Source organism: Geotrypetes seraphini, chromosome 2 (genome assembly GCF_902459505.1).
Source record: "Geotrypetes seraphini chromosome 2, aGeoSer1.1, whole genome shotgun sequence".
NCBI classification, from domain to species: Eukaryota; Metazoa; Chordata; class Amphibia; order Gymnophiona; family Dermophiidae; genus Geotrypetes; species Geotrypetes seraphini.
The window spans coordinates 103,245,881-103,259,304 of NC_047085.1; the positions used below are offsets into that span (position 1 = coordinate 103,245,881).

At 40.8% G+C, this 13,424-nt stretch overlaps 1 protein-coding gene across 1 annotated transcript in view; it reads left to right on the forward strand.

Moving 5' to 3' along the window:
* The window catches only part of CPA6 (carboxypeptidase A6), a 165,386-nt gene that overhangs the window by 37,273 nt on the left and 114,689 nt on the right, over nt 1-13,424 (forward strand). Inside the window, exon 2 of the mRNA XM_033933670.1 lies at nt 10,453-10,528. Coding sequence (XP_033789561.1) covers nt 10,453-10,528 — 76 coding nt within the window. The remainder of the gene's footprint in view (nt 1-10,452; nt 10,529-13,424) is intronic.

The following is a 13,424-nucleotide window of genomic DNA, read 5'->3' on the forward strand; positions in this document are numbered from 1 at the left end:
TGTTTACGAAGGCCAGCTGGAGGGATGCTTACCCCCTCCAGCTAGCAGGCCTGCCTCTTCAAAATGGTGGACCTTCTACTCCCCGGTCTTACCAGAGTCTTATACAGGGGCATCAATACCTCCTTTTTTCCCACTGACCCCTAGCATCCCTGTGCACCCTAGCATCACCTTTTCAACCTGTTTGGTCAACTTAAGATAATCACATACAATCAAGTCCCGCTCTTTTGTCATGTACATAAGTTCTTCCCTAAGCTGTACCACTCTCTCTGGTTTTTTGCAGCCCAAATGCATGATCTTGCATTTCTTAGCATTAAATTTTAGCTGCCACATTTCAGACCATTCTTCAAGCTTTGCTAGGTCTTTCTTCATGTTATTCACACCATCTGGGATGTCTACTCTATTGCAGATTTTGGTATCATCCATAAAGAGGCAAATCTTACCCAACAGCCTTTCAGCAATATCATTTATAAAAATGTTAAAAAGAACAGGCCCAAGAACAGAACCTTGAGTCACACCACGGGTAACATCCCTTTCCTCATAATCATCTCCATTGGCCACTACTCTCTGTTGTCTTCCACTTAAACAGTTCCTGACCCAGCCAGTCACTTTGGGGCCTTTCCTGAGGGCACTCAAATTATTTATTAGACGCCTTTGTGGAACACTTTGCTAAAATCTAAATACACTACATCTAGTGCACTCCCTCTGTCTAATTCTCTGGTTACCCAGTCAAAGAAATTGATCAGATTTGTCTGACAAGACCTACCTCTGTTGAATCCATGTTGCCTACAGTCCGGTAATCCACGGGATTCCAGAGAGAAGAAACGAGTGCCTTGCCCAGACAGATAATATGGTTAAAGCAAAAGTGCAACAAAGAGTCTGGGTAAAGTAAGTCATAATTTGGAACAAGCTCAAACTTAAAGATACCTTCTTTCTGGTATCTGTTCTATTGCCAAGACAAACTAATTGTTCAAGCATTAAAAAAAAACCCCAAACTGTCACTTTGTTACTTCTCACATTTGCAGGATATGAATACATTTATTAGTTCTTGCTCATCAGGTATCTGTCTTAGGTGTATCCTAAAACATAATTTATCCAGTGAACAGCTAAGTTAAGAACAGATAAGCACACTATCACAATCTTCCACAATCTGTTTTTCCAAAGGGCTTAAGCATAGAATTTCTTTTAGGGGCATTACAAGAACATGAAATCAGGAATCTGCTAGATAGAGTTCACAATCATAATCTTAGTTTGATTTTCCATCAGTTTTTAGTTTAGTTGATCATTGGCTTTTACTATGGTCCCTAAAGGGTGCTTTTACTAAACTGCAGTAGATGGTCTATCCAGTGTGCCCAACGGTCACATTCATTCTCAAGGCAATGTTGAACTAACAAGCCATTCAATTTACTTGCTAAGTTCCAGTATAAAATGTCTCCCCACCCCCATCCCCAAGATATCGTAGGTAAGACCTGTACTCAGACGATTTGAATGTGGTATAAAATATGCATAAATGGGAGTGTGTGGTACAGGGGTTAGAGCTACAGCCTCAACACCCCGAGGCTGTGGGTTCAAATCCCTCGCTGCTCCTTGTGACCCTGGGTAAGTCACTTAATCCCTTCATTGCCCTGGGTATAATAGATAGAGTTTGAGCCCATCCGGACAGATAGGGAAACATGATAAAGTGCCTGAATGTAAACTACTTAGAGTGGCATAATCAAAAGAAACGTCTAAGTCCGTTTTGGACCTAAGTCACTAGTCACCCAAAGTCGGCAGTGTCTAAAGTCCATTCTCGAAAAATGCGTCCAAAATACTGTTTTTTCGAGAGTCGTCTAACTGTACGGCAAGCTGTTTGATCGCCCAGACCGCCAAATTGTCTATCTTTATACCCCATTCTAGTCCAAAAATTTGTCCAAGTCTAAACTGCCTATAAAATGACCTTTAGGACATGGGAGGGGCCAGCAAAGTAATGGACTGGATACCTAGACATGGCAACAGAGTAGTGGGGCACCTTACAGGGCACTGCTGCAAACTTTACAAAAAGGGTGCCACATAAACATCTCACCATAACTCACTTATAGGTCATGGTAAGCCCCCCAAAACACCCCCATAACCTACTAGACCCACCTGTCTACCACCCCAATAGTTCTCACAGCTGCAGGTGGCACCTATATGGCAGTACATTAGGGTTTGGGGGTGCACATGTTCCACCATAAATACAATGGTTATAGTGGCTTATGGGCCTGAGTCCTCCTCTCTATGGTTTACTAGCCCACCCACACACTACTTAAGCCACCTCTGTGCTGCTCTACCATACTTTGCTATGCCAGGTTCTGATGTTCTGGAGGCAGGTATGTACATTTTTATTCCGATTTTTATGGTGTTGTGGGAGGGTCAGTGATCACTGGGTAAGTGTGTGGGGATCTGTACTTTGTGTCTCCTGTGCTTATCTGGTCACTTTTGATACCTTTTTGGCACTTAGACTTGGTTTTACATGGCCTAAGTCACAATGTACAAGTTCCGTCCAGGCAGCCTCGTTAAACTTTCGGTTATACTTGCAGTACAACTAAGTCTAGGTCAGCCCACGTCCCACCCAAATCCCACCCTGACAACTCCTCCTAAAACGCCCCTTTCAGCTCTGGTTGTACAGCAGCACTGAGGCCTAAGTTGTTTTTAGATACCCAGTTTGATGACTTGTCTTACTGATCGTCCAAGTGCCGATTTAGGCTGGTTTTTAGACGTATTTCCATTTCAATTATGAGACCCTTAGGATATAACTAGTATTTAAACAATAAAATAAATAAATAAGTGCTCCTGATCTATCCTGCCACATATGGGACGGAAACGATAGAAGTCCGTCCAGAATCAGCTCTACTGCTCCACACTGCTCTACTGCTGGAGGCATCATCAAAACTAACTCCAGCCCCTTACAATCTGTTTTGCCACATAGGAAACACAGACTATAGAGGTCCATCTAGTATCATCTTCACTTCCCTGCTGCTGGGGTTTCCATTTAAGCATTACTCCTGTGCATCATAAACAGAATTATAGTTTTTGATCTGTCAAGTTTTGTGTCATTACTATCCTCTTTCTGTTTAGGGATCCCACGCATTTATGAACTCCGTCCCTGTTTTTCCCTCCACCACTTCTACAGGGAGGACATTCCAAGCATCCACCACCCTCTCTGTGAAGAAGAATTTCCTGACGTTACTCCTAAGCTTACAAACTCATGTCCTCTAGGTTTACTGCTTCTCCATCTCTGGAATAGATTTGTGTGTAGATTAATACAATTCAAGTGTTTAAACGTCTGTATCATATCTCCTCTATCCCTTCTTTCCTCTAGGGTATACATATTCAGGTATTCAAGCTTTTTCTCATATGTCTCTCGGTGCAATCCAGATATCATTTTCGTTGCCTTCCTCTGGACCGCTTCAAATCTTCTTACATCCTTAGCAAGATACTGTCTCCAGAAATGAACACAATATTCAGATCTGGCACTGGTGTGATGTCGAGTTCAGACCATGCTTCTGGGGAGACCAAGGGTTGAGGAGACATGAGTGGGGGCAGTACAGGCTGCTGTACATATGCTGTTGATATCACTCTGCTTGTTCTTTCAAATACAAATGACATAACAACTATGGTACCAAACTGGTAAACCATGAAAAGCATTTTTACCCATTTTCTGATACAAAATTTAGAGAAAACAAAGTTGTTGCAGTTGGGATCCTTCCAAAATCTTTTACTAGGCACTGATCTAGTCCTTAGTCACAGAATGCTTTCTTTTCGTATGAATCTTCTTTAAAGCTACTAGGTATTACATTGTTTAGCTTTATTGTTTGACACCCATGTTAATGTGTTAATAAATATATATATATATATATATTTTGGATATTACGACAATTGCATTAGATTCAAAAATACATTTAGGGATAAAATTGAGGAGGTGGCAGGAAAGATTTTTTAAAAACACACAGATACTATGAGGGATGTTCAATAATTTATCTACCCGAGTATGAAAAAAAGTAGCAAGCATGTTGAAACAAGTCTGTGCATGTTGTGACATGTCTCAAGGTTACTCATGCACAGTTGTGGCTCAGTGTGAGTCTAACATTCCAAGAGACAGGGTGTCAAGAGAGTCCTCATGCGAATCAAATAAGAAACTGCTAGATTTGGAGCACTGTTCATTGCTAAAAATTCTCACAAAAGAAGGGAAAAAGCCAAAGGAGATCCGTGAACACATGACTGCAGTTTATGGTGTCTGTTCCATCATCTTATAAAGTAAAATTTTGGAGCAAGCATTTTACAGTTTGTGGAGTGGAGTCCATTGAAGCTGACTTTCACACTGGATGGCCAGTGGAAGCAGCTTCCACAGAAATGTGCAAGAAAGTCGAGGATTTCATTTTGTTAGACTAAACAAATTAAGGTTTCCAGAATAGTTGAAGAAATGGGCATCTCGGCAGGTACAGTTTGGAAAATTATTCATGAAAACTTAGGCATGTTCAAGGTTAGTGCAAGATGGGTTCCAAGAATGCTGACACCATATCAGAAGGCCACGAGGCTCCAGAGCTGTCAGGTTAACTTGCAGATGCTCTGTGAAGAGCAAATTAATATTTTTCATCATTTCATGACTGGAGATGAGACTTGGGTCCATCACAGAGATCCTGAGTCCAAAATGGAGTCAATGCAGTGGAAGCACAAATCATCCCCCACCCCAAAAAAGAAGACAGAAAAATCTGCAGGCAAAGTCATGATAACTGTCTTCTAGGATGAGAAGGGCTTTTGCTTCTGGAGTTCATGCCACTCATGGCAACCATAACCGGGGAGAGTTACGCCAACACAATGATGGCTATGCGGGAGTCAATCAAGGAAAAAAGATGAGGAAAACTCACAGCAGGCGTGCTGCTTCTTCACAACAATGTGCAAGTGCACATGTCACGACAACCACAGGTTGCCATCTGAGAATGTGGGTTTAAGCAACTGAACCATCTACCCTACAGTCCTGATCTGGCTCCCTCGGATTATTTCCTGTGCCAAGTTTTGAAGAAATCTATCCATGGACAGAGGTTTTCAAGTAATGAAGACACCAAGGAAGCTGTGATGTCCTGGTTTGAAGGTCAAACTGAAGAATTCTTTTCAAAGGGGTTAAAAGTCATTGCAGGAAAAGTGGATAAAGCTATCAGGGATCTATATTGAAAAATAAAACAAACATTTTTTAAACTGTTTTCTTTCCTACTAAGATAGATAAATTATTGAACACCCCTCATATAACCACTTTATCTAAACCACAAACCTCTCAATCTTCTTCCTTGTCTAGAAGATATTTGCTTCAATCAGATGCTCACATTACTATAACACCAAACAGCATTACAATCAACCATCTTCTAGGCCTCCTGCTCAGTGGCCCCATGCAAGGCAACAAAAGACACAGAAATCACAATCTCAGTCTCAGTCTAAACAGCTGTCTTCTTTTTGACTCCTTTCTAGAGAGCATTGCCAATATATCCCTGCTTCTTTCTCCCAATTTCCCCATCTGAGGCAGATTAATCTACTTCTATCTACATTGGACTCTTATAATAACAGATAAGGGGTGCTTACTGAGGGCTGCATCTCATACTTATCAGAAAACCCCCCAAAAGAGTATCCTTTCAACTCCCTCCAGAAGACCTTCCTCAACCAAGAACTCTCAGCTTTTTTCCAGCTAAACCCAATAGAACATGCTCCTCTGCAGTAGAAGGGCTGGGGATCCTACCCAAACTATTTCTTTGTACCATAAAAGACCGGAGACCATCGACCAATTCTAGTCCTCTAAGGTCTCAATGAATACTTGATAAAGGAGAAGTTTTGCATGGTAACTCTAGGAACCCTTCTACCTCTACTAGAAAAAGGCAGTTGATTTTGCTATGTAGATCTCAAATATGTAGATCACATATTCATCCTACCTGCTCATAGAAGTATCTTTGCTTTCACATTAGATCTCGATATTTCCGATACAAAGTCTTGCTCTTTGACTGGCTTTGGCTCCTTTTGTTTTTACAAAATACCTAGTGATAGTGTCAGCAGCCCTTTGCATATAGGGATTTCCCTATGTAGGTGACTGGTTGATCAAGGCTTCTTCATTGCAAACAGCTCAGCATGCCATCAATTCATCTGCTAGAGCTGCTCAGGTTTGCCATCAACTACCAAAAGTCATATCTACACCCTTCTCAGGCACTGAAGTTCATTGGATCTTCTGGAGGGAGTTGAAAATCGACCTTTACTACTACAGTAAAGTGTGGACAATCTCAAGCAAGTTATCCTATTGCAGTTTTTGGAAATTAATTAAGACCACTTTGTTCGATAAGTTTATTACTTGGTGAGTTTTATTATTTAAATTCTATTTTACAAATATTTGTATTTTTTTTTTACTGTATTATTGTATTTCGCTGATTGTCCAGCTCTTTTTAGTGTAAACCGCCTAGAACTTTTGGTTATGGCGGTATAGAAGAATAAAGTTATTATTATTATTCACCTCTCTCAGTCTCCTCCCTTCAATGCACTTCCACATGTTAGATGTTATGCCTTCTCAATCACATGGTGTCCACTGTACACATCACTCCATTGCATTGTCTTCTTCTCAAAGTTTCACAATGGACCCTGCTGTCCCATGGTCTCAAGCCACGGGACATCTGTCTGATACAATCCAAGTCACCTTGGAACTTCATCATTCTCTCCATTGGTGGATGGCTCCTCACAATCTCACTTGAATTCTTTCCTTCCAGCCCCTCATCATCTCAAAACTTCTAACCACAGATGTTTCAATGTTAGGATGGGATGCTCATCTCAACGACCTCCACACTCAAGGAGTATGGTCTCACTATGAACAAACCATCCATATCAATCTTCTCAAACTGTGAGCAAAAGGCAATGCTCTTAAAACATTTCAGGATAGTTTCCTCCAACAGGTAGTCCTTGTCCATACAGACAATCAAGTTGCTATGTTCTACCTGAACAAACAAGGGCAGGGGCAGTCCACCCCAGGTGCAGGATTCTCAGGGGTGCTGGAGAAGTCACAGGTCTGCGGTCCGCCAGCTCCCACTCCCTCTGACATCAACTTCCTAATCCGGGTGGGGGACTGGAAGAGCTGACAGCCATATGCAGGGAGATGCTCCGGCCAGAGGAGAGGGTGCTCTGCCCCAGGCTCCTGCCTGGCCAGGAATGCCATTGCAAGGGCTCATAGGATCTCATCCCTTTTACATGAAAGCAATAGGGATTTAGAATTGGGCAACTGCTTGTGGCATATTTCTCCGAGTAGTTTACTTAGCAGGAAAGCAGAATGCCTTGGCAGACAAATTGAGCAGACTCCTTCAGCCTCAAAAATGGTCTTGCAGCACATCCATCTTACATCAGATTTTCACTAAATGGTGTACACTGGATAAAGATCTCTTTGCTTTCCCTTGCAACAACAGACTTCCATAATTCTCCAAACTCAATACTCCCAGTCGCATCATGTTGGATGCCTTCCTCATTCACTGATGAGATAGATTCCACTACATATTTCCTATGATACCTCTCATCAGGAAAACTCTACTTAAACTTCACCAAGATTGAGGCACCATGATCCTCATTGCACCACTTTGGCCAAACCAAACCTAGAGCTCTCGGCCAGAAAACCCTGGAAGTTACAACTATTCCCAATGCAACTGATGCAGAACAAGGGATCTCTCCTTCACCCCCAAGCCCCACTTTATAGCATTAACAGTGTGGTTCCTTTCACTGAACATGTTAATGCTTTCTGCCTCTCAGCTGCATTATCTGCTGTCATTGATGCATCTAGAAAACCCTCCACTCAGCGCTGCTACTGTTTCAAATGGATGAGATCCTTATGCTCACATTCTCTTGAATCCATCACATGTCCACTTCCATCCATACTAGACTACCTTCTACACCTCGCTAACGCTGGTCAAAAATCCAATTCGGTTAGAGTTTATCTAAATGCTATCAGTGCGTTTCACTCTCAATTGGCCAAAATCCTCTATCTATTCATCCCTTAGTAGCCCATTTTATGAAAGGCCTATTCTACATGAAACCACCTATCAAACCTCCACCTGTTGTTTGGGATCTTAACATAGTACTAATTGCTCTAATGAAGTCTCCCTTTGAGCCATTTACATCTTGTTCTCTCAAACTTCTCTCTTGGAAAGTCATTTTCCTCATTCCCTCACGTCTGCACTTTGTGTGAGTGAGCTTCAAACGCATGCATCTGATTCTCTCTACACAAGATTCTATTACAACAAATAGTGCTTTGCATTCATCCAAAATTCCTACCTAAAGTCATCCCAGAATTCTACCTCAACCGGTCCACAGTTCTGCTTGTTTTCTTTCCAAAATTGAATACGCATCATGAAGAGGCAGCTCTCCATGCTTTGGACTGCAAACGTGTCTGGCATACTACCTGGACCAGTCTAAAGCTCATAGACTAGAGGAACCTCCCAGCTTTTTATGGCTTTTAACCGTAACAGACTCCGAGTTCTTATTACCAAGAGAACATCTCCACTTGGCTAGCAGACTGTATTTCCTTCACATATACTCAGGCTGGGCTGACACTTCAGAGCCATGTGGCAGCCCATAATGTCCAAACTATGGCTACTTCAGTGACTCATTTCCACTCTGTAGCTATTGAAGACATCTGCAAAGCAGCTACTTGGTCCTCAGTCCATACCTCACTACTGTTTGGAATAAAACTCCAAAAGAGACAGTCGATTTGGACAAGAAGCTTTGCAAAATCTTTTGTGTATCTGAGCACCAACTTTCCTTCCTGGCAGTTTCGGTGTTTCACATGTGAGAATATTATGTCCACTTCTCCTCAGCAGGTATCCTCTAAAGACATCAGACATATATTCTCACAACCCACCTAGTTGGCTTCTTAGCTTTGTTATTGAACTGATGGTCCTGCGAGCTGACATCAGGCAAGAAGGCACTTGCACGTGCACGGTATAGGCACTGTCTAAAGATTTAAAGTGGCAATGTACTTGGTAGTGTCTTTACCGAGTTCTGTGGATGACATCACCCACCTGTGAAAATATATGCCTGCTATCCCCAGAGCACACCTGCTACAGGTAAGTATCTTTGTCTTATATTTGAAAGGTGAAACAAGCTATTTAATTTACTGTCTTTCTGAATAAATTCACCCAAGGCTGTGTACAAAAAGAACAATCCAGACATAGGCAAGTGACAATTGCAGCAGGAAAAATATTCACATAACAGTACTTAGTATGGCATACGCAATCAAAAACAATATCAATAGACAGCATAAGGTGGAAGTGGAACATGTTGCACATAGATTGTTGTAACAGTGTAACATGAGTTAAAAAGAAATTAATTTAAAGAAAGTTGCACATGAAGTCAGAAAAGGGCTTGAATATGATTTATTTTATTTGTTTATTACAAGTATAGTCTACCTATGAGGGGCTGCTGAAAAGTTCTCAGCCCAGTTCTCAATGGTGCAATGGTTAGTACCACATCCTCGGCACCCTGAGGTTGTGGGTTTGAATCCCGTGCTGCTCCTTGTGACCCTGGGCAAGTCACTTAATCCCAATTGCCCCAGGTACATTAGATAGAATGGGAGCCCACCAGGACAGTTAGAGAAAAATGCTTGACCACCTAAAAAATTGGTAATCCACATAGAATTGTAGGATATGCAGAATATAAATTATTAATTAAAAAACACAAAACAAAGTTGGGGCAGTCTCCATCAAGGGGTATAAACTTAATCCAATAATTTTTCACTTTTTTATGTTTCAATGAAAAAAGTAGAAAATCGCTATACTAAGGGGTTGATTCTATAAACGGGTATCCCGATTGTAGGCAGCGGTAGGCGTGCTACCACTGTCTAACGGCCAATCAGTATGCACGGTTTGGGGGGGAGGGATTTAAACCCAGAGGTAGAATGCTTACACTGTAGGCATTAGCTGCAATTGAGGGAGATGCATCGGGACACTTAACAGATCCAAAGCTGGGCATGGGCGTGGTTTCACCTGGAAGTGTCCCTAGGTGTCTCCCTCGGGCCATGTGGGCCCTGAAATGTGGGCCAGCAAAATGTTGGCCTACATTTCAAATAGACATGGCTGCTGAGTTGATCACGACAAGGGAATTCCCCTGCCGCAATCAGCTATGTGACTGCGGGAGGGAACCCCCCCCCCCCATGAAGTCCCCTGCAGGAGGGATGCCCACTCCCTTCTGCCAGAACTGCCAACCCCCCCTCGCAAATCCCCCAGCAGGAAAGATGCCCACTCCCTCCTGCTGCCAAATCCTCCCTAACCAGTGACACTGCCCTCCAATGTTAGGCCATGTGTGTATGTAACTAGCAAGTTATTCATAGAAACTTGTCATACAGTCCATGACTTAAAAGGCTCATGGTGAGCTCAAGTTTTCCACTATTCCTGTCTGCAAGTCAGTTACTGTTTGTTTTCATTTTAACAGTGATAAATTGATAAGACTTAGTCCAAAGAATGACTATGAAGTGATTGCACTGAAACATATGTGTCAGCAATTTAAGGTAAGATCCATTTTTCTAACTTTCCTTAATGTAAGAATTGTTGCTATTGGTATTTGTGACTAAATACTTTTCGTGTTTCATTTGATACTCAAAGAAAATTTTTTTAAAACATATATGTCATTAAAAAATAGCACAAATGCTATTTAATAGTTTGGAACAATAAGAGATGAAACTGTACTGCATATTGTGTACTTATGCAGGTTCAGATACATCCAGAACCCTCATGCATGAAAAATGTATATAGAGAAGACAGTATAAAAGATTCCTTATAGTTGGGATTAATACAATTTGTGATACTTCTTTTACATTGTAACTGTGGGGCTTGATTAGCTCATAATCATTTTAGCTTTCGGAAGGCAAATAGTATAAAACATAAAAATAACTTATAAAAGTTGATTTTTGAGAGACGTCAAGACATATATGTTTCAGTGCACTCACTTCATAGTCATTCTTTGGAATAAGACTTAACAATTTATCACTGTTGTTATAAGAGTTGGACAGTCAAGACAATATTAATCTTAGTCTGAAAAAACAACACATTTGTAGCACACTCATTCGTCCAAATATATGCACACATTTTGTATCTGGCAGCCCTTATACTTAAGAACATAAGAATAGACTTATTGGGTCAGACAAATGGTCCATCAAGTACCACTAGTACCTGGCAAAAAAACACTAGAACCTGGCAAAGAAACAGAGTAGCAATATTCCATGGAAATATTTATTTCTGTTCAAATTTTTCATGAGTCTAGATAACAACCCAGCTGCAGTTTAACAATTCAGAAACCAAAAATGTACACCTCCAGAATACTAAGGGGCCCTTTCACTAAGATGTGCTACTACAAAATGGGCTTATCCCCTGAATTTTATACAAGGGGACACTGAAAAGTTCTCAGCTCAACCAATGATGTGGAGCCATGAAACTTACAAGTTATTCCATACTTTTCTTGACACTTTTTTGTTTCAATGATATGAAATGAAAAGTGTCTAGAAAAGTGTGGAATAACTTGTAGGTTTCATGGTTCCACATCATTCTCTTTCTTTTGTTTATATAATCCCTCCGTTTTGTTTATACCTTTGTATCTTACTTTTCTTTAATCATTGTAGTTCTCCCCTTTTTTCCATTTGTCTAATCGTGTATATCATTGTTTTATCTAATCTTGTATGTTTATTTTGTTAAAGTTATGTTAAATTGTGTTCTGTTTTTACCCTATTTTAAAATGTATAACCACCTTGAAATAAATGCTAAATCATACACCTGCACAAACACAAACCAAGTTATCTGTGTCATGAACCCTAATGAAGTAATGTAATCCCTGGATATGACCAGACTCTTCTAAATTGTAAATATCATTGAACTCCTTTTGGGGTATATTAGCTATCCATAAATACTAATGTAATATAATATAATATAATGTAATCCTTGGATTAAGATGGATGTGCAGCAATCCATGACCTTCAGATATCTGCTGTGATGTGATTGATATTTTGCTATGTGTTTAATACACCAGTTGTATCTTTACTTATACTAGGCGTATCTAATCATGATTGTACATTTAATGGTATCCACAGTAGCGTACCTAGCATATGTGACACCCGGGGCCCATCATTGTTTGACCCCCCCATCTATATCAAAAATATGATTTTTAGTAACAATCCACATATCGCACAAGAGTGTATCTAGGAAAAGGCAGCATCTTAAACACTGCAGTGAGCACTAGAACACCAACACATACATTGTAAAACTAAACAAACCAGATCCTGCACAGTCAATTGATGCTATCAGAAAGCCATGTCCCTTTCATACACACAGACAGATACACCTTTGCCCAATATGGAATAATCACAAACTAAAAATAGAAATATGTAGACAAAAGTTAAACTGAACTGCCAAGAAACCAGACTCTGCATACAATGCAACACCACAAAAACAGTAATACATGTCCTCTAATACTGTGCAAAATATAAAGACAGTAGATGTAAATTTGAAAAAAAACTGATACATAACAATCACCACTTTACAAATTAACAAATAGAAATAAAACAATGAGAAATTAAAAAATACCATTTTATTGGACTAATCCATTTTTTAATTAGCTTTCAGAGGCCAAATCTTTCTTCAGAACAGTACAGTATACTGCTGTTATGGTATCCTATACTGAGGAAAGGGGTTTAGTCCAAAAAATTGCCTTATTTCCATTTCCTATTTATAAACTTTTATCAATAGAGTTACAATACTACTTGATTCTAAGTAAAGCAACAAAAAAATCTTTCTACCTTTTGTCGTTTCTGCTTTAATCATCTTCTCTTTGCTCTCTTCTTTCTATACAGCGTTTGTCCTCTCTCCCTTCCATGCAACATCTGCCTCTCTTTGCCCCTTCCACCCAGCTTCTGCCCTCTCTCTCTACCCCTTCCATCTACTGCCCACACTCTTTCTACCCCTTCCATCTACTGTCCATCCTCTCTCTCTTCCATATGGCATCTTCCCTCTTTCTATGTCCCTTCAATAAACTGTATATCTGGGGTCCCTTCTCTCCTTTGCACATGATTCATTTCAGCTTCACCCCCTCTCCATTTTTCTGTCTCCACCCCCTCCCCTATGCTTCTCCTTTCCATCCTTCCTTCCCACTCCACACCATAGTGTGGTATCTTTATCTCCTTCCCTTCCCTCATGCCATGGCATCTCTTCCTCCCCCTCCATGGTCTAGTATCTCCTTTCCTTTTTTCCTTTCCCTCTCTCCCAAGGACTTGGCATCTCTGGTTCTTCTCCCTTGTCTTCCTTTTCCCTCCTTCCCTCGCTTTCCTCAATTGGGTGCTGCATCAGCAGCATTTCTCTCCCCCCTTCCCTGTGCAGCAGCAGCATTTCTACCCCCCTTGCCTGTGCTGTATTTCTTCC